Here is a 22,868-nt window from a genome sequence, read left to right as displayed (position 1 = left end):
ATATTAGTCTCAAAGACAAGAGGGAAGAGGCTTCAAACAGAAGTAGGCAAAAGAAATAATGGGCCCAGACATCACAGCACTTTCTGAGCTGGTTTTCTATTTTTGCCCCGCCCAGGAAGAAGATTCGACCCACCTCCTTCTGGAGGTCTGACTTCGAGGAGTAACCACCATACCCCACTCCACTTTACTGGCTATTTGAGTGTAAAATTCTAGCAGGCATTGATGAGGGGTCAGGAGAGAATGAAATAATGAAACAGTCCCACACAGTAATCACATTGTATGGGATAGTTTAGTCTCATTAGATTAAAAAAAGGAGAGGGGGAATTGCGATCAACACCATCTAGGATGAAAGTTGTCAAATGGATCTAGCATTCAGGGGTGAAAACATTTTCTTAAGCGATGTTGAACGTTTCTGAAATCCCATGCTAGACACTAGTGAAAGAGAGAGAAAAGATGAATCGTATTTTACTTCCTGAGATTTTACAAACTCTAGACTCTACACAGTATTGCTGGGATTCACGTGGATAGTTCCCTTGGCTGGGGGGTGTTAGTTGTAGGACTGCGTCTAGGCACTGAGGAAAGCTAACCCTTTCAGGAACGCTTTGCTTTCTTTTATTTGGTAAATCGTTCTAAATTCCCCTTTTTGCCCCCCGAGTTTTACAACTGGCTGTTAGAGCTTCGGAATCTTTCCTTTTTCCGGTAGACGGGCTCAGGAAGAAAGGAGAAACCGAATGGGATGCTCATAACGAAGGGGAGAAGGGAGAACGGTGAGTAAAAATGAAAGGCTTTGCATAATTTGGGCCGTCGCAACATAGGGGCTCAAAAACCCCATGGGGCAGCTTCAAACATTGACAGGTGAGAAATGCACAAAAGCCTTGCCAGTTAAAGTCCTACTGGTACAAGAGACAGGCTTCAGGATTGATTTAAAAAAAAAAAAAACAAAGCATAAAACACCACCATGGTAGAGACAAAACCAAAGGAACCACAGTTCAAAATCTGATACCGAGTGGAACGCAGGAAACCGCCCACCGTTCTGACCTCGCGGCTGTCGAACAGAAAACAAGCTCAGGAAGAAAGCTCCGGGGCAAACGGATACAAAATCACCAAAACCAGAGAACATTTGCTGAAACATTTCTAGATCCTGGAGAGGTAGAAATGACAATAAAATCTAGTTCGGCTTGGCTTCACTGACACAGAAAACTATCAACTCGAGTGAACCACCTGGTGTTTGCCTAGCAACGTATCTGGAGAGACCCACCAACAAAGCCAGAAGGAATAGACAGATTACCTTTAAATATATCAATAAAATAGTACACAAGGAGAAACCTTGAGGAAGAACATCTCGACAAAAGCATGCAACGGGCTAAATGCCTTCTGTAATTAATTCATTGCGGGCATTAAAAAAGAAACGATAGTGCCGATTCGCTTACTGGGGGTGCATCAAATGTACCAAAATATTCATTAGCTGCTCGGTGATGCTGTTTGGGATATGCGCTGCTCCACTCCAAAGCCTTCCCCGGCTTTGAGGCCTGCCAAGTCTGTATGTAAATGGATTTTCACTTTTCCAAGGCTAAGGAGAGATCTGTTGAAGTCTCAGAAACAACACATGTATTATTTTTAAGCCCCATTACTTTGACTTAAAACCAAGCTATTTTAATACCAAATCCTAAGTAATTCCTAATCACAAATCCAATACCCAATAGATCAGAATCTCTGCTACACGGACGTCCATCACAAACGCAGTTTTCAATAAGCGTGGTAGTCAGACATTTTTGCACAACTTCTGCTAAAAAGAAAACAAAAACAGGACACCGCCGACTCTATATAGAATTTCTCTGTTAATCTCTGTACCTGAGCGTCCATTAAGAGGTGCCTCATCAGGATCATGGAACTCTTCAGAGTCTCCTTCTCAGTGGGTAGGAAGGGGTCTTTGTCCTCTTCCAGTGCCTTTGACTTGGTGACAATAAAATGGGATATCTGGTCATTTAGGGTGTACAATGATTGCACAGCTACGGAAAAAAAAGAGAAAGAAGGAAAGTGTGATCGTAACAGGTAACTTCCAAAGAGAAGCTGGCTTATACTTTTATTTTTATTTATTTTTTTGTTTTTTTTGACACACACACACACACACACACACACACACACAGCATGAGCAGGGGAGGGCCAGAGAGAGAGGGAGACACAGAATCCGAAACAGTCTCCAGGCTCTGAGCTGCCAGCACAGAGCCTGACGCGGGGCTCAAACCCACAAACTGCGAGATCATGACCTGAGCCGAAGTTGGACACTCAACCGACTGAGCCACCCAGGCGCCCCAGTTTATTTTTAAGTGCCCCCAGTGGCTCGTACTTTTAGGCAGAGAGGTAGGAGTATGCATATAACGTCCAACCAGGGCAGGTATCAAGAAACCGGTATATCCACGAAAATCTCTTCACGTGTGTTTAACAACCAACAAATATTTACTGAGCAGTCTCCCAATGCCAAACCTATGGAGTGCTTGGGGATATAATCATAGGCGAAGGCAGACATAATGCCTACCCTCAAGGAGCATCCAATGTCCTGCTGAGAAAACTGGAAAGAAACAAGCCAGCAAACATTTCCATGAAGATGACTTTGTGTTAAGTGTCTGTAAACTACAGAGATTCACAGGACACGAGGGGACAGCCCTAGAGTGGATTGACATTTATGGTAATATACTTGGCAACTTTACCTCTAAGCAGATGGCCTCTATCATTAAAGTATATGAAGGGACAAAGGCCATGTTTTCCAATCAGTGCCACATGTGTGTTGGGGGGATTATTATTTCTCTATAATTCACATAGCGCTTGCCGTCTGACCTGTTATAAATTTTCAGATTTCACCTATTTATTATGCTTGTTGCCTCTTTCTACACCTTCTCTACAGTGCCCTCAGTAAGAGCGCAGATTTTTTTAAATCTTTGTTTATGATTAAATCCCCAACAACCAGGACAGGGACTAGCAAATAGACGGCGCTCGATGAGTATTATTGAATTAGTGTCCTTATTTTTCCCTGAATTAGAATTTTCCTGATAGAATTTCTATAAGTTTCAGATAAATCTATCCTTTGCAACCAAGAATAGGTAAATCCTACGCGTTCTCGGGAAAACTACCGTAAAACCACAATTCTGAAGATGAAAGTTATCATCAAAAACTAGTATACGATAGAGTAACTCTGAGCACCTGTGCTCCTCACTAGGAGGGAGTGTGACAGTTCAGATCACCCTCTTGCCACAACTAACTAGAAAACTGTACAATATCTTAGAAACAAATATTCGCAGACTTTGAACAAGAGACAGCACGAGAGGGGGTGATTCTTGAGAAAAGTGGGGGTGGCGGGGGGGGGGGAGTTGAGACCTATCATCAGCAAGCATTCTGAAAGAAAATAAAAGGGGGAATGTCCAGACTTGAGCACAGGAACAGGAGCCCAAGGACAGCCCGGTGATCTCACGGAGTTGAGAAGGCAGAGGCTGGGAAGGCTACTCTTGCTACAGTTTGCAAGACAGAGAACTGAACAGGAAGGCACGGAGATCTCTGGAAAGCTGTAAAGGGGTCCCTTTGAGTTGTTGGCGGAATATCAATCCCGTATCTGAGTAGGATGAAACCCTACGTGACTCAGCAAGAAACAGTTCCAGGAGAGGAGAGTTACAGTCTGGGCAGCTGCAAGGCAAACAATTCGAAGAGATCTCCTAGGGACACACATGGCTCACGCACTCATCCGCCGAAGTGGATGATGGCCTTTGCTGGAATTCAGGGCACATTCGGTACAGACTCCAGAAGGATCGGGCTTTAGAAATGAAGCTAAATGAGCCATAGAATAAAGGCTACTCTAGGCCTATCCAGAAATAGTTTATTTTTTTTTTCAACGTTTATTTATTTTTGGGACAGAGAGAGACAGAGCATGAACGGGGGAGGGGCAGAGAGAGAGGGAGACACAGAATCGGAGAAACAGGCTCCAGGCTCCGAGCCATCAGTCCAGAGCCCGACGCGGGGCTCGAACTCCCGGACCGCGAGATCGTGGACGCTTAACCGACTGCGCCACCCAGGCGCCCCCAGAAATAGTTTAAAAGTAAGCCCTGAAAGAGGGGCGCCTGGGTGGTGCAGTCGGTTAAGCGTCCGACTTCAGCCAGGTCACGATCTCGCGGTCCGTGAGTTCGAGCCCGGCGTCAGGCTCTGGGCTGATGGCTCAGAGGAGCCTGACGGCTCAGAGCCTGGAGCCTGTTTCCGATTCTGTGTCTGCCTCTCTCTCTGCCCCTCCCCCGTTCATGCTCTGTCTCTCTCTGTCCCAAAAATAAATAAACGTTGAAACAAACAAAAAAAAAATTTAAAAAAGTAAGTCCTGAAAGAATTGAACTGATCTGCAAGTAACTAAAATACCTGCCAGAAAGAAAAAAAAAAAAAAAATGGAGCATTTTTTTTTTGTATAGAAGTACGACAAAATCTAGCACCCAAGAAATGCAAAATCCATACAGCTCAGAATTCAATAAAAAATTACCAGACATGTAAAGAAGCAAGAAAGTATGACTCATATCCTGGAGAAAAATCAGCATATAGAAACAGACCCAGAAATAACAAGTGATAGTATTAGCAAACATGGCTATTAAAACAGCTTTTATGGGTACGTTTTGCGTGTCCGAGGTTGTGAAATAAAGCATGATTATAATGAGGAGAAAAATTGGATATTTGAATCAGAACCAAATGGAGCTTCTAGGAATGAAAACTACAATATCTGAAATGAAATTTTACTGAATGAGATTAATGGCAGATTAAGCAATGCAGAAGAAAAGGCCAGTGAACTTGAAATTAGGGTAATAAAGCTCTCTGGAATGAACAGATAGAGCCTCTCTGACAATATAAAGCTGCCTGACATGCACATACTTGGAGTCTGGGGGTAGGGCGGGGGCAGGGACAAAAATAATATTTGAGGAAATAATGGACAAAATGTTTTCCAAATTTGATAAAATTATAAACATACAAATCTAAGAATCTCAGGAAACCCCAAATAGGATAAACACAAAGAAAACTGTACCAAGGCATATTATAATCAAATTGCTACACACACACACACACACACACACACACACACACACACACACACACACAGAGTGAGAAAATCTTAAAACCAGCTAGAGAAAAAAGGCAGGCTGCATTCAGAGGGACAAAGGCAAGAAAGGTGTCAGTCTTGTCATATGAATCTCTGAAAACCAAAAGATAATCTTTGCATCTTTAAAATGCCAAAAGAAAAAAGATACTTGTCAACCTAGAATTGTATAACCAACAATATCTTTCAGTAATGAAGGTGAGATAAAGACTTTTTTTAGATAAAAATTGAGAGAACTTATCACCAGTAGACTTTCATTAAAAGAAATGTGAAAGGAATTCAGAAGGAAAACAGCATTAGATGGAAACTTGTATTTACAAAAATGAAAAAAAAACCCAAACCAGAATACTTAAAAGGAGCGACATATAACAAAGACATTTTCTTTCTCATCTTTTAATTATTTTAAAAGATAATAGATGGTTTAAGGCAAAACAGTAATGTATTGTGGGGTTGATAACATATGTAAAAAAAAGTAAACCATACAACAGTACCAAGAATAAGAATGTTCACAAATACATAACATGCTAGATTATCTGAAGGTGGACAGTGTTGTTAGATATGCATAGTGTAAATCCTACAGTAAGTACTAAACAATAAATAACAATAAATGGTGGTTTTGAACTATGGAGAATCAAACTTGGAAAACACAGCATAGAGTCGCAACTATAAGCCACATAGTAGGAAGAATACAGGATATGATGTCACAGCAGTTCCTCACCGCACAGGAAGACTCTCAAATCCTGTCCTGGGCTGGGGGAGGAACTTGGCCGAAACAGAGATGAACAAGAAAGTATCGGGCCTGATCCCTGCCTCCCCTGAATCTTCGTTCTCCAAAGGAGATGAGTAGAAACACCCAGGTAGATTTGGGTATCTGAAAGCCAAAGTGACTTCTTAATGTCTTACATCCTGCCTTGGGCAGTTGGGTGGGGCATTCTTTCATTGTACATGCCAATATGAGGCACCCAGTATTAGAGTAGAAATGATAACCATATGGCCTTTTAAGTCACTGAGGATCTGAGATAGCATTACTGCCTTACCACCATCATTGCCCAACCTACAGTCTTTTCTAGCATCCCTGGGGATGAAGACATTTCCAGTGAGTCCTGAAGTGTCCAGAGGGAGATTCATAGAGCAAATAGACATGCCCAAGACGGGAAAATACATAAGCCTCCTGAGAACCCAAAAAGAAGGGAAAAAGGGTAAAGACAGCAATCTGAATTTAACTGATATCTCTCCAGAAAAGATACTAAGTTTTCAATGAGAGGTGACTGAGTTACCATCGGTGGAAATGTGGGCTCCAGATCTAAGGTGAGTTCCATGGTAGAAAGTTAAAAACAGCAATAAATGGTTTTTTGGGTAAATTTTTAAACACTGTGCATTTTTTACAAACGGGAAAGTTGGGACACAGGTAAGGAAAGCAACTGAGTAGGCATTCAAATAACGTACCCGGAGTCTAGGGCCAATCTCTGCATGATTCATGCCATGTTTTCCACCACCATTCTGCCTTCCTTCCCCCTTACCTCCCAATACAAGGACATAAGGTTCTCAAAAACACGACCGCCTCCCTAAGTCATTCCAAGGATACCCTAGTTCCCAAGCCCCTTGCTTATAGACATGCAGACATGGCTATCAACAAAACTCCTTACATCACTTCTTGGAAAGGAGAAATTACTATCAATGCTTTCTACTCCAACTAGGCTAGTGAATTTTGGGTTCTCAATGCATCTATTATAGCTCTCTCTATTCTTGTTCCAGAAAACTGAGGCTCTAAAATATGCTCTAAACTTCACTTTGTTCTAAATTCAAAAGACAAATTGAAAGAAGTCAGCACTCCCTCCTCTGCTCAAAGAATAGACACTTCCATTAAAGAACCTACCATATCGTGTCACAATTGCTTAAAAAGCCAACTGTGATAGATTTAACTATTAGTTCCAAAACTGCTCCTCTCTGAACCTATTCCTACAGAACCCTCCCTAGTGACTCTCCTTGGTGGAGAAACATACTTCCTGCCTTAAATAATACCAGGTTTTTCCAAGTGACTTGCTTTAGCCACGAGTAGACACAAACTATTGCCATATCCAAGCAGAAACTTTAAGAGCAATTTTATGGTTCCCCTATTATTCTTCCCCCTTTGCTGTAAGTACAGCTCGGATCCCAGAATGAAGCAAACATGTGAAGGAAAGGCAAACTTTTGCTACTGGAAAGCACCAGTATTTGGGGGTTATTAGTTACTGGAGCACAGCCTAGTGAATGCGGTCTCATAGTCTCTGGACTAGAGGGTGACTCCTTTGAAGGCAAGAATAGAATCTTGTTCACTAGTTATTGATGGTGTTCAGCAAAGAAAAGACACTCAGGGATTGTTTACTGAGTGAATAAATACAACTGGTTCGAGAGTACAGATTCTTTTTTTATATATATAAAATTTTAAATGTTTTTATTAACTTTTTTTCTGAGACAGAGAGAGAGTAAGACAGAATGCAAGCAGGAGAGGGGCAGAGAGGAAGGGAGACAACAGAATTCAAAGAAGGCTCCAGGCTCTGAGCTGTCAGCTCAGAGCCTGACGCAGGGCTCAAACTCACAAACCATGAGATCAAGACCTGAGCTGAAGTCAGATGCTTAACCCACTGAGCCGCCCAGGTGCCCTGAGAGTACAGGTTCTAAAACCAGTTGGCTTGGGTCTCAATCCTGCCTGCCTCTCTTACTAGCTATAATAATAATAATAATGACAACAATTACAGTTTATTGAGCACCTATCATATGTCAGGGGCTTTTAAAACCTTTGTGCAGAGTGATGAGTCACTAATAATGTGGACCTAGGGTCAGAAGCCCGAATCATACCCAGCTCTGACATTTACTAAGTGGGTGAATTTGAACAAGTTATTGTATACCCCACAGTGCCTGACATATTGTAAGTTCCTAATAAACGTTTGCTGCTGTTATTGTTAAAGGTCCATTATAGATGGGGAATCTGAAGCTCAGAGAGGTTTACGCAACAGAGATGAGACCCAAGGCCGTAATTCTCCAACGGCTGCTCTCACGATGTTGCCAGGATACCACACTTTGGATCCAGAAAGAATAACGTCATTGGAGACAACACCACAAGTGGGGTTTTATAGCAGCGACTGCTGCTGAGTGGGGCACAATGAAAGTAAAGGCAGGGAACACGTCTAGACTTTTTTTTTTCTTTTTAGCAAACGTAAAACAAGCAGATGGCAGGATGCCTGGTACACAGTAAACATTTCGTGTACTAAAAATGGCTAGGATTTGAAGCCCTTCTCAGATGCTTCCCTACCTATCGAACGTCTTCTCTCCATCACACGGTTGCTACACCGATAAGAGTAATTAGTCGTGGGGTGCTGGGCTGGCTCAGTCGGTTGAGGTGTCCCACTCTTGATTTCGGCTCAGGACATGGTCTTGTGGTTCGTGAGTTCGAGCCCCGCGTCAGGCTCTGCGCCGACAACGTGGAGCCTGTTGGGATTCTCTCTCTCCCTCTCTCTCTGCCCCTCCCCCTCTGTCTCTCTTTCTCTCCAAATAAATAAATAAACCTTTAAAAAAAAGAATACTTAGTAGTAGTAAAAATATTACAGCAAACATCTATGGGCAACTCTATTTGCCAAGCACTGGGCTTCATGTTTAAGGGGCATTGTCTGATTTAATCACAACTCTACTGACGTGAGTGCCATTGTTTTAGCTACTATTTTACCAAGGCAGACACTCAGACGATGTGAGTCACCCAAGATTACGCACCTAGTCCGTGAGGGAGGCGGATTCATGCCTAGGCAGAGCCTGTGCGCACAATCCCTACATTAGACCGCCTCCACCTGATGCTCCACCCCACGCCTATCGCTCTTCTTGAGCTAACCAGCTGCCGGTCTGGTCCCTTGGTTTCCCTTGATCCATTCTCACCACTTCCTGGAGGACACAGCCAAGGAGCTCACACTGATGTATTTCCACCTGGGACACCACCCAGAGCAAGCCTAGAAGGACAGTGACAGGCTGAGCATGGAGCATCACCTGGTAATCCTCGCTACTTTTACAGGTGAAGACGTAGGCCAGGAGGGTTACCCAGTTCCCTGAAGATGCTTGAGAGTGTGGGCTCTGAAGCTAGTCTGCCTGGGTCTCAATCTTGTCTGCCCCTCCACCTGTATGACCCTGAATGACTGACTTGACCCCTCAGTGTTCCCATCTGTAAATGGGGACAGTAACAGGGACTACTTCCTAGAGCTGTCTGTGAATTAAATAAGACAGTTTGCACAAAGCACGCAGCTCGGCGTCTGTTGTGTGATGAGTACGTACAAGACTTTAGCTATTATGATTCTCATCCCACAGTTTATACCTCAAGCCTTTAACTTGCTGACGTTAACTAGTTACTATGTTTATAATTGAGGATAATTAGTAACTCCTTGTAATATAAATCAGCCAAGGTGATGTCTGCATATTGGCCTGGGTGGTTTATTTCTTCACTGCAGGCTGAGACCCATTAACTCAAAACCCAGCAGGTGCCAAACTCAAATTTTTACACATCCACTTGTTTTAAATATAGCCCAAATAAGCAGATTTTTAGCTATTTAGAGCCCATCTGCTTTGCATGCCCTACAAAACTGCACCTAATGTCTGCTAGCCACAGATAAGACAAGCCCGTAGCACAAAGCCTCTTAAGCCACTGCTGCTCTCTGACCCACAGAATCCCCACGGTGCTGCTCCGGGACGTCACCTAGATGCAGAAGTCCTCTTGAGAATTCTCCTCTCCCCTGGCAGCTCCCTTGCCCTCCTCTCCTGCACTTACTTCTGGAAGGTCTCCTGCTGCTGCGAGGGACTTCCTGGAACCCCAAACCTGTCAAAGCCTCACCCAAGAAAGCCTGTGTTTGCTACTGCCACCTAGTGGCCATCTCTTTTTCCTTGATGAGCCCCCAGATCCCTGGAACCCCTACGTCCCCCGCTTGTCTATTCATTTTGTGATCCCAGTTACAACTTGTCTGGCACTTCGTACACATTGAAAACTTAATAACTGCAAGTTGACTGACTGGAGGCTAGGGCAGCAGGGAGGAATAGCTTACCCCCTTGCGTCTATGTGTAGACCTAATCTTCACGGCAGGCCATCCTGTGTTTTGAGGCTTGCATAATGGGTATTTTGTGTATTTGTCTGGTGAGCATCTATTTCTGTTGTCTTCTCCTAAAAGAAACTGTCTCTCCTTTTGTGGACACACTCACCCCCCCCCCCCCACTTGTAGTTCATGTAGGGCTGACCCTGTTCTGAGATCCCTGAGATAGACACACAGTCAAACCTGGCCAATCCAAGCTTTTCATTTCCCTGGCAACTGATTGGCCGAGGAGGGGGCATGTGACCTACAAGTGGCCAATCAGATTTAACCCCAAGACCATTTGCTAGAACCATTGAGAAAGAGGTAGCTTCTCTTTTTTTTGGTTGCAATTGCTAAACTGATAGGAGTATGAAGCAGCTGCAGCCTTTGTACTTATCATTTGAGCCCCCCCCCCAAGAGTAAAATGACCTGAGCAAACAGACAATTATCGCTGACATGGGGAGCAGCGATTCCTGACCGTATCCTTACAGCACCGGGATTCAGCCACAGGCTTCTCAGTGAGGTGGGTCAGCAGATTCTTTTCATTAGCCCATCTGGGTTGATTTTCTGTCACTGGCAGTCAAGAAGTCCTGATTACCATGAAGAAGGCTGCGCTTTTTTCTATTGCAATCATTATTTATGTGATTATTTTTTTAAATGCCTGCCTTCCTCTGTGGCAGATTAAAATGATCTTGACATTTGTTACTCCTCCCATTGACAGGTAGAGAATAAATCCACTCCCATGAGTCTGGCTGACTTTAGTGACATGGTTCACCACGAGTGAGGGGTGGAAGTGACATTCTGGGCTTTCTAAGTCTAGATCATAAGAGGTCCTGGAGCTCCTGCTCATGACTTTGGAACACTTGCTTTGGGAGAAGCTGTCTGCCATGTAAGCCCACCATGAGACCACCATGCTTTAAAGAAGCCTGCACATATACACCACACGGAGAAAGAAAGATGACCAGCCAGTTCTGTATGGGCATGAACAGGTGCTTAACTTCTTCTGAGCAGCTAGCCAGGCCGGGGTCCAGATATCTGAATAAAGAAGCCACCTTGAATATTCCAATCCTAGAGGACGCAACATAGAGAAGAACCAAGGAATCTAGCCATCCACCATAACTGATGCTTTAGACACATGGTACCAGCCATCTCTACCATTCAAGTCACCCAAAATATGGCTCCCGTCACTCTGAACTACTCCCCTACACCATATCCAAATTCCTGGCCCACGAAACTGTGAGCCTAATGAGGTATTGATTTGTACCATTCAGTGTGGGGATGGTTCGTTATACAACAATAGATAACCAGAACGTCGGCCACTAAATTGTAGGCTCCACGAAGCCAGCAACGGTGTTGATTCACTATACACCCAGCTCTAAGCACAGCACCTGGCGCATGGTGGCACTTAATCAAACAGACATTTGTCCAAAATAAAAAAGGATCCATGAAAGAAAAAGGCAACTTCATCCCATTGTGCTCCATCTGCCACCCCAGCACCCTAGCATCAGGTACCATGTCCGTTCTGCTCCATTTGTCATATAAAAATCTCAACCAACTAATACTGTTCTTAAAATGTATGATGGATTATGGAATGAAGAGCCATATATACGCTTTCTTACCTACCTGAGTTTAGGAAATGGAGTCATAAAACCAGTTTATTTGGTTGGTGGCTCTGAATGTGAAATGATGTTAAATTTATTGCATGTTATTCTGGTCTACAAATTTGAAGAAACACGTATTTCTATAGCAGGATTATTTATACAAAGTGTTCATTTGGATTGCACTGTACATTAATGGGTATTTATTTAGGTTTCAGGTAAGGATGGCACATTCATGGGCTGGCGGAAGAAAAAAATAACAAGTTTCAACATTTTGTGTCATTAGCAAAAATAGAAGGGACACATAAAATTTCTTCATGTTTTTAGAAGAGAAATAACAGCTTACTGTACTGTGCCTCTCTTTTTATAGATCAGATGAAGTATAGAACATGAAATAATAATAATATGATCCTAAACACTCATTTTATGCAGGCGAGTCCAGATGTCACTGAGATGGGCTCCTGTACATTTTTATAGAAAAACATACCAAATGAATCATATCATGGAGCACAGCCTCACCACAAGAGGGTCCGTGGATTTTACGATCTTGTCATTTACATGGTCCATAGATATGAACTAATGATCAAATTTATCCCTACATGTTCAACAACCTTTGCTTTTCGTGTATCTCAAATTCTATGATGTATTTTGCATTAAAATGCCCACAAGTTTCCAGTTCTTGCTTTAAGATGGCCTCATTAAATAAATAAAGCCTAAATAATTCAGGTATCTTTTCCCCCGCCGTTATAATAAAACTCACTCTGCAAGTCAAACGTTGACGCTGGAGGAGAGGATGTGGAGAATTGAAACCCTCATCCATGGCTGGCGGGAATGTAAAATGGCGCAGCTACTGTGGGAAACAGTTTGGCAGTTTCTCAATAAGTTCAACTCAGAAAGCTAAAGGATCTCAGTAACTTAAAGGATTTCCCTGTGAACCAGCAAGTCTACTCTTAGGTGTATAACCAAAAGAACTGAAAACGGGCGTCTAAGCAAACATCTGTCCGTGAGCGTCCACAGCAGCACTAACCAAACAGCCAAAGGTACAAACAGCCCACATGCCCACCTGCTGATGAACAGATAAACAAAACGTGCTGTCTATACAACAGAATACTATTCGGCCACAAAAAGTAACGGAGTCCATGCAATCACTTGCTACATGTGTTATACGTGCTATAACATGGATGGACCTCAGAAAACAGACCAAATGAAAGAAGCCACAAAAAGCTACATGTTGAGTGATTCCGTTAATAAGAAACGTCCAGAAGAGGCAAACCTACAGAAAGCGAAAGCAGATCCGTGGTTGCCGGGGCTGCGGGGATGGAGGAGGGAGTGATGGGGTTTTGTTCTGTGGTGATGAAAATACTCTGGTACTAGATGGCGGTGAGGGTGACACAACACTGCATGTGCACCAGATTCCACGGAGTTGTGCTCTTCATAACGGTGACATCGTAAATTTTACGTATATTTTACCACGTTTTTCTTTTAAAAAGGTTGGGCAACCAGCTCAAGGTCACACACCTAAAAATAAAAATTCGATACTGGAACATGTAAGGATGACAGTGTTGCCCGTGAAACTGGGGTTTGTCTTACAGTGAAACACAGGTAGGATCCAACATGTTATGTTGGCACCAATGAAAGAGACATACGTTCCGTAAATAGTCAGGTTTAAAAGTAAGCAACAAAATAAACTCTTAGGACCAAAGACTCTACATGCTGGTGATGAATCTTCCACCAGCTTCTTTAAATTTTTTTTTTCAACGTTTATTTATTTTTGGGACAGAGAGAGACAGAGCATGAACAGGGGAGGGGCAGAAAGAGAGGGAGACACAGAATCAGAAACAGGCTCCAGGCTCTGAGCCATCAGCCCAGAGCCTGATGCGGGGCTCGAACTCACGGACCGCGAGATCGTGACCTGGCTGAAGTCGGACGCTTAACAGACTGCGCCACCCAGGCGCCCCAGCACCACCACCAGCTTCTTTAAAGGGATATAGTTGCAGGAGACCTGGAGTTATGTTGTGGGTGACACTATCGCAGTAGAAGTGATGGCAAGAAGGGTGACAATGTGTGCAGTGGTGTGGACAAGTCAGGCAAGGCAGTGACCGAATTGGGCCCTGCTGGAGCCCATTGGGCTTGAGAACCAATGGGCTACAGGTCAATGGGGGGTAGGAGGGACTCCTGGAGAGGGAGCATGGTTCAGGCCACACCCTGGAAGATAAATATGATCAGGGTCTTAGAAACCCAAAACCATGGCCAGAGAGAAGCTTGGAGGAGGTCCAGCCTGCCTCTCATTGAAGGGGGAAACCTTTTAAGAGGCATAGGCTTTGGGGGCACCTGGGTGGCTCCGTCGGTTAAGCATCCGACTTCACCTCAGGTCATGATCTTGCAGTTCCTGAGTTCAAATCCCGCATCAGGCTCTGTGCTGACAGCTCAGAGCCTGGAGCCTGCTTCGGATTCTGTGTCTCCCTCTCTCTCTGTCCCTCCCCCATTTGTGTTCTGTCTCTCTGTCTCTCAAAAATAAATAAACATTTAAAAAATGAAAAAAAAAAAAAGAGACATGGGCTTTGGAGTCAGACATCCTGAGTTACAATCCTGCCTCCATCTGTTACTAGCTGTACACACTTGGGGAGGTGACTTTACATCTCTGGGTATCACTTGTCTTATCTCTCACATGGAGATAAAGCCATGTCTGCTTCACAGTAATGAAGCTTAAAGTAATTCATGCAAATAAGGTCTTAGAACAGTGCCTGGCCTAGAGTTAGTATTTAGTTAGTATTCAGTGATAGTACTCAGCTATCATCACCATGATTAGTAGTGCAGTAGTCCATGATGGCCACTGCATAAATCCCATGAGCTCAGAACACACCTAGTCCTTACCTGGCCCTGCTGGAGAGGGCAGCTCTCAAAGCATCAGAGGCTCGCTGGGAATCAACCCCCACCCGTTTTCACAGCCCTGCGTTTGCCTGTCCACCATGACACCCTTTTCGTTTCTCTCCCAGACAACTGGGCCTGACCAACACTGTCCAGCGTTCTGAAATAGAGGCTGAGGCATACAACGTGGGAACATTGTTTGAACGGACGGCCATGGTCTACTGTACAGCTAGAAGGAAAGGCAGCTAGAGAAGCAAAGAGAGAAGGAAGGGAGAACAAAATGGCCAGGACCCACAGAGCAGCACACAGCAGCACTCAGCCTTGCCCCCTCTCCTATGTTTGGCTTCAGTCCATCTGAGACCAAGCTGCCTCCTGCCCTCACCCTGCATGATAAATGCCCTCTTTTTCCTTAAGCTGGCTCATACCGTTTTCTGTACCAAGAGAATCTACTTAATACAAGTTCCACATCTGAAGTTCTTTGTACTACTTACACCGTTGGACTTTTATTTCTCAAGGCTGCACAGGAACTGTGATATTTTTTTAGGTTGGCTTTTTCCATGCCTCGCTCAGAGGAAGGTGGCGGTAACAACAGAAACACCACCAGAACCCATCATGGCAGCTGCTATTTCTTAAGCACTTACTGAATGTCCAGCTGGGCACTTGGGATGTATCATCACATTTCACCCCCTACAATTCACGCTTTAGCCCTACTGGCTCCATCCTTCTACTGGGGAAACTAAGGCTCATCAGTTTTAGTAACTTGGCCATGGCCATAAAACTACCCTCTGTGAAAGGCTCCATGGCCCTCTGGCTCTCCCCCCTGCACTGAATGGACACATCCACCTGGGTCAAAGGCTACAACAATCTATTGCTACATTAAGTCTATGAAGTGAGTGCCCTGGGATCCCAAGAGTTTGGTATTCAAGCAACACAGTCCTGTGGCCCGTAACTGACACCATCCACATCCACCACGGCAATGAGAAACCTGCGTGCCTGCCAATCTCATCCATTGCCTTCAGAATCAGCACAAAAGGCAACCTTCACTGGAACCTTGCCCAGAACATTCTCATGCAAGCAAACAGCGGACAAGTATCAATTTGCACAAAGACAATAGGTGCTTTCACTTTCCTGCCTCCCTCCATGGGCCCCGCGATCTCCACCTGGAGCAAAAGAACTCCCCATCACACCGCCGTCACAGCTAGCCGCGACCTATCTGCACGTGGTTCCACTGGTATTCAAAAGGCGCTCCCTCTCTCTTTTATGGGCTGCCTCCCAGCGTAACCGCGGCCAACTCCACTTCAACCTAATAGAAGCTGCACGGGAATGAATTACAATAAAGTCGCCCTGTGAGAAATGGATTATGACAAAATCATGTAGCCAGAAGACTTGCCTGGGCAAAACGCACCGATTTTCATTTGAATGTCATTGTCCAGGTAAAGACCACAGTGAGAGAATGGACTCTGGATAGAGGAGGAGGAAGTGGAACCAAGGACACATCAACCTTACGGTGACAGAAGATTGAATATCGTAGCTGTGGTCCTGAAGGAACGTGTTCTCCATCCGTGGGAGGCTGACTTCACTCCTGAAACCAATTCATTTCCTGAAAAGAAGCTGAGAAGCCATCCTCATTTGATGGCTCAGGGCCGTTCAGACCAGGTTGGGTATCTAAAGGTGGATTTTGTGGCTCATAGGTTTGGCTGCCCTATTCCTTCCATGCCCCGATCCCAGCCCAGATCTTTCCCCACTTTACTCCCTTCCCCAGCCCCCCTCTGCCCGCCATGCCTCACTCCATTCTCCTACGTTCCCGGGTTCCACCTTTGTGTTTAGAGCAATAGCTTAGCCCCACTTTTCAAGTGAGACTACTGGTCCCCTGTGGTGGGACTACACATGGCTTGTGCTCTGTCTCAGGCCCTTTCGGGGGTTGGGAAGATGGACAGAGGCTGACCATTCTTTCTATGATAAAATAAGCAGGGATGAAATACGGAATCAAGTACAACATTCACATGAAATGTTATGACAAAACACAAGATTTCGAAGAACGTTCCAGCCCTGTCCTGACTCGGGGGGAGGGGTCCTAGTTCCTTGGCTCTCCATGAACTGCGTTTTGATGGTGGAGTCTGAGAATCCTGGAGGTTGCAACCTTAAGTCCTGGCACATCATTGTCACCTCCCACAGTGCCGGGTGAGCTCTGGCCATGTGGTGGTTCACACAGAACCTGCAACTTACCCTTCATGTTCTAGCTAAGTCCATAAAATATCCTTTGTCACTTTTTTAAAGTGAGAGAGAGAGAGAGAGAGAGAAACAGTGGGGAGGGGCCGAGAGAGAGGGATAGGGTATCCCAGGCTAGCTCTGTGCTCACAGCAGAGAGCCCAGCGTGGGGCTCGAACTCACGAAGTGTGAGATCATGACCTGAGCCGAAGTCAGGTGCTTAACTCACTGAACCACCCAGGTGCCTCTAAAATATCCCTTTTAAAGACTAAATTAAAGAAAAAAGCAAGTAGGCTCCCAAGTATGTAAAACTGGAAATACATCAAACGTAAGTGAAGAAAGCCAAAGTATCGGCTTTTAATAACAGATAATATTTGTAATTACCAGGCCAACTGTACCTAAGTAAATATGGCTAAAATGCTGGGAAGGCTTAAAAAGTTGAGCTCACTGCAATTTAAAGGTAGTCTGAATTTATTTGCCAAACCCTCTACAGTAATAATAACACACTTTATCACTCACAGTAACACTTATAATAGCGCCCAATTCCTTTGGTACGTAAAAACCCAATTCTTCATTGAACACCTGCAGTGTTCCAGGAGCCAGGCTTACTTTGTGTATCTTTATAATTCTTACAAAAACCATGAGGGTCTGACGGCCCGTATTTTACAGATGAGGAACCTGATGACAGAGACATGACTGTCCCAAGGTAACACAGGCAATCAAAGGTGGCTCCAAGACCCTCGGCCAGCTCGTGAACCTTCAGCCAGATGACCTGGCTTCAAATTATGAAGTGAGGGGCACCCTGTGCATTGTTTTACTCTAGGTGCTAAGTATCCCTTTCCTGGGCTTACCCACGTTCCACACTGATGTCAGCTCCTTCTACCACTGGGAGCGCATCTGCTGGAAGGTGACTGATGGCCTAAAACGAGACAACAGTCACCGTCCGCTAAGACCTCAGGCTGCAGCCACATGACTCTAGGCAGCACCAAATGCTTGCCAGCCCACTTACAGAGCCCTGCCACCGGTCTCCCCCCGAGATGTGAAGTTACGAGCAAGGCGGTCAAACCTAAGGTTCTAGGCAGCTCCTAGAAGGAGCACAAGAGGGACCACTCCAAGTCCAAGGCTATGAGGAACAGCAGAGTGTTCTTTTCTTTTCAGAAAGAATCCAAGGAGAAAGCATCCTGGGCAGCTTCCTCTGCTTTGGGACGCAACACAACGTCCACAGCTGATAGGAAGGGGCCGCTGACATTTTATTATGCAAGGCCAGATGCAGCATTGTGGAGGACAAGGATGCAATCTGCATGTAAATGCAATTGAGAAAGTCCCAGAGACCTGGGCAGCCATGGGTAGGAGGCCTCCTGCCAGCGGTCCATGCCGATGCAGAGTAAGGACCTAGAGAAGCAAACCGCATGTTAAATAGATCCTTACGATCCCTGCTTTTAAGGAGGGAAGCATGGCACTGAGGTGGGTGTTGGGGTAGGGCTGAACGAATCAGAAACTGGTTTTCCAGTGGGAAGGACCATCTTCCCGTGCCATATCTGACCTAAGCACGGCATGACAAGGAGATGGGGGTCTGCTGAGGAACATGAGCCTCCCCGTGTCCCGGAGAGGTGGAGTGTTTTCAAACTGAAGGACACGTTCCGAGACTGTCGGGAATACATAAAGCCAGCTATGTAAATGTGACACGTAATTTCTAGTCCTGGGTGTTCAGTGACAAATTTCAAAACTGCAAAGATAGCATCAAGACAGAAAATTGTTACGAGGAAAAACTATGATCGCTTTGCCCTGATTTGACATACAATTATGCTTGAATCGAACTACCTCATAGGAAGAGCAACATCATGGGAAAGAAATCTGCAACTTGCCTTCTCCGTACTTTATTTCAGCCAGAGCTATTTCCAAAACCCCAAAATGAATATCCTCAGAAGTGAAACGGTCCCAACACTGAGTCTCCCTCCTTTATTTTGAGAGGGAATCCATGGCCCCTGGAAGGTAGGCTCGGGCAGAGAAAAAGCTTACGCTGTCTATGTCCATCTGAGGGCACAAATGCTGACATCATGTGCTTTGCGACATGCCTTCTCCCCATAAATCATTATAATTTAATGGAGCAGCCTCGGTAAGGGACCAAGCGGAGGTCAATTCAGCAATGTACCAATGCATCAACAAATATTTATTAAGTTTCTGCACAGCGCCGAGCCCTGGGCCAAGTTTCAAGGACTGTACAAGAACCAAGTTCACCCATAAGAACTGTAAAGTCTATTTATAGATCATGCTCATTGCATAGATTACGACTGGGTTTGAGATTTGGGCAGTGTTCAAGACAATTCTGTAGTCATTCTCAAGAGAAAGAAAACAAGTTAATGGGGTTTCCCCTTCTCCAAACAGAAGGAGTCCCACATGGACCCACTGCCCCCCTTGTTATTAATTCTTGGCTAGTAACAAAGCTTTATCAAAGGAAATCTTGTTTTCAATTGTAATTACCACTTGGGCTATTTAATTACGTTTGGTCTATTAATATTTTAAATGCATTTCATTTTACTATATCCTCACCTGCATTCTAAAGTTCAGCAGGAAACCACTTTGTATCTCAAATAAATTCTGCTTTTAACATAGGGTAGCCTACAAACTTATGAAACGGATGAAGCAACCATTAGCGTGGAGCCATATTTGTTTTTCCCCCAGATAAAGCTGTTCTGTTCGAAGGACTCTACCTTTAGTTATTCAACAACAAACAGAACAGCATTGTGCTTAGAAGGCAGCCTCTGGGAATTTCAAATCGTGCCTCTTCCCCTTGCTAACTACAAGCCATGGGCAAGTGAGCAAGTGTCTCTGAGCCTCGATTTCCTCATCTGTGGAGGTTATGATATTAGCTACTTCAAAGGCACTATGAGTAATCAGCGGGTCACTGTATACAAAGAGCTTACAATAGCACCTAGCCGGTGGTAGATACTTGGTGAACTTAGTTGTGTTTTTATTACGACTACTGCTTCTGCTACACTGAGGGTGATGATAACGATGACGATCCTTGTTATTTTTGAAGTTCCAAATCCTGTAACAATACACCATGAAGACACCTGCCCGCATGGAGCTTACAATGTAACAGGAGACAGATGGTGAATAATTCCAAGTGCAAGGAGTTCTGTGAATCAGAGCAATGGAGACATCTGCCCGCATGCGAATACAGTTGTGAACATCACCCCCACCATTATGGTTTGCTCACGCATCTGCTCTCTTCCACAGCGCCAAGAAATCCAAAATAACCATGACATTCACTTAATTTTCTATTGCTTTTGAAAATACTTCTTTAATAAGCCTGTTTCAGACTTTCAGTTAGAGGCAGAGTGAATTTTCATCCTGTCTCTCCCAACCCCCAATTAACATGGTAGTTCTGTGTCTCCCTCTCTCTGCCCCTCCCCTGCTTGCACTGTTTTTCTCTCTCTTTCTCTCGAAAATAAAGAGACATCTGAAAAAATAAAAAATAAATAAAAAACAGATTCACAAGACAAAGGAAAAATAGAAAAAGTCACAAAAACCAACATTTTAGAAGCTTGAAGCAGAAAGACAAGCAGGCCTAAGAAATCAGAACCCAAAGCCAGGAGAGGAGTAAGTCAGGGACAGCCTGATGGAGAACAGCAGACCCCCTGGGAGTTACAGAGATGTCAGTGCTGTGAACAGAAGACCAACTTAAGGTCTAGACCCCTTCCCCCATCTACACAGTCAATTGACTGCCCCTCACCCACACAGGCTGAACACTACAGATCCGTTCTCTGCAAAGGCTAATACAGTGAGCCTCCAGACTGGGGGCCACCAAGCAGTTGAAAACAGAGATACCTTACTGGAGATAATGGGAGTAATTTGGCTGATATATTAAATGCTGAGATCCCCAGCTTCTTCCTTAACCCAGATCTACTGAGGATAGGATGATAAGGATGATGATGATACCATCCAATACCTGTTTTGTGTTCATTTTGTGGCAGGTACTGTTCTAAGTACTTTATGTCTATTAACTCATATGATCCTCACAAAAATGCGACTGTTAGGTAGAGGCAGATTCATACTATCCTGCATCTTACATATGAGGATATCAAGGCTCAGAGAGCTTATTGTACCAAGATCACATGATTAGTAAGTGGTCAAATCAGGGTTTCAGTGCAGGCCAGTAGAAGACAGAATGATTATACCCAAGGTGTGAGACCGACAGTTCCCCTGGGGAACGAACCAGCCCAACAAGTAAGAGCTGGAGATACTGATGTGGATTCTCCAATGAAACAGCTCAGCCAGATTACCTTACAAAGAGGCCCACGGTCAACAAGCCACCCCGATGTGCTCAGAACCCCCGACGACCCGTTTAGTGTCTCCTCTAACGTAAGAGCAGACAGGAAGGGATCACCAGATTATGAGGAAAACCTTTACTCAGAAAGGAAGAGGGAAAGAAAGGAAAGTGCAAGGAGAGAGAAGAGAAATAAGAGAGAAGGAAATAAAAGAGAAGGAAAACAGAAGGGAAGGAAGAAAGGAAGGAGGGAAAGGAGGTAAAAAAAAAGAGCAAAGAACAGAGGAGGGAGGAAGAAAGAAGGAAGGAAAGTGGAGGAAACAGATTTTACAGGGAGGTGGAAACTTTGTAAAATTCCCAATAATATCCACAGAGGGCGTATTATCATGAAATTCCAGACATTAGAAGAGATGATCCTGTTAAGTCGTCAAAGGGGAAAAAAAAGGAGGGAGAAGTGAAAAACAACACTTCTTGTATTAGTTAACTATTGCCACGTGACAAACCAATCCTAAACTTAGCAGGACATGCCAATAAACGTTTACAGGTTGACACGGTTTTTGATGGTCATAAATCCAGAAGCAGCCCAGTTGGGTGGCTTGGGCTCAGGGTCTCTCATGAAGTTGTAGTCAAGCTACAGGTGGTGTTGATGGAATGCCTAGTGTGTTTGAAATTAAGAAGAATTTAAACAAGGGGAAGAATTTGGAGATCAATTATTGTTAGAATGAAAGAAAACTGAACAAGGAAAAAAAACACAATAATTAACTCTAAGGTACAATATAAAAATAAGTCAAAGAAAGTAACAGGAAGCATAAAATACTACCTGATTGCCATGATTTGTATTTGTGTGGTCGTATGATAAAGACTGAATTTTAAAAACTAATCAAAATTAAGTACGGATATTCAGATGATGCTGGGGAGGGGGATTATGGAGGAGCTAAATATTCATTTTCCTTAGTTGCAATCAATAGATAATTAAAAATAAAAAATCAAGGGAGCATTATAGACATGTTATTTAGACATCTAAAAATTTAAAAAAAAACATACAGCTAACACGAGTAGCAAGTGATTGCCTCTGGATACACAGTTTGTCTCGACTCTTACGTGTTTTTAAGAAGTGATTGCTAATACATGGGTCCCAGGGAGCTGAAATTTCAACCTTTATTACTACTCAGTGGCACAGAAAGGTGAACGTAGTAGCCAGACTCTAAGATGAATTCCTGATGATTCTTGCCTCCCTGCTAGTCACAGCCTTGGGCTGTCTCCTCCCACGCTGAATATGGCTCATCTGTATAGCCAACAGGATATCGCAGAAATAATGGAGTGTCACTTCTGAGGCTGGATCAAAAAAGGCACTGCATTTTCTCTCTTGGATCGCTCACTCTGAAGGACGTCACCTGCCGTGTCATGAGAACGCTCAAGCAGGCCACGTGGTAAAGAGCGGAGGCTTCCTGCCAGTAGCCAGCTACACTAACCAGCCACCTGAGTGTGGCAACTTTGAAATAGATCCTCCAGCCACAGTCGAGCCCTCAGATCACTGCAACAAGCTGACATCCTGACTGCAACCTCAGGAGAACCCTTAGGCCAGCATCATTCAGCTAAGTCACTCCTGATTTCCAAATTCATAAAAATTGTGACAGAGTAAAGGTTTATAATAGTTTTTAAGCCTCTGTACTTTGGGGTTATTTGTTAAGTGGCAACAGATAACTGATACAGACTTTTGTACCTAG

At 44.2% G+C, this 22,868-nt stretch overlaps 1 protein-coding gene across 3 annotated transcripts in view; it reads right to left on the bottom strand.

Annotated features, from left to right (window-relative positions):
* Positions 1–22,868, bottom strand: part of KAZN (kazrin, periplakin interacting protein) — a 1,126,623-nt gene that overhangs the window by 829,456 nt on the left and 274,299 nt on the right. For all 3 annotated transcript variants that reach the window (XM_023260038.2, XM_023260039.2, XM_045034763.1), the window contains exon 3: positions 1,852–2,009. In XM_023260038.2, the coding sequence (XP_023115806.1) occupies positions 1,852–2,009 (158 nt within the window). The remainder of the gene's footprint in view (positions 1–1,851; positions 2,010–22,868) is intronic.

The sequence above is a fragment of the Felis catus genome, chromosome C1 (genome assembly GCF_018350175.1).
Source record: "Felis catus isolate Fca126 chromosome C1, F.catus_Fca126_mat1.0, whole genome shotgun sequence".
Classification (NCBI taxonomy): domain Eukaryota; kingdom Metazoa; phylum Chordata; class Mammalia; order Carnivora; family Felidae; genus Felis; species Felis catus.
This window is presented reverse-complemented; position numbering and strand designations above follow the sequence as displayed.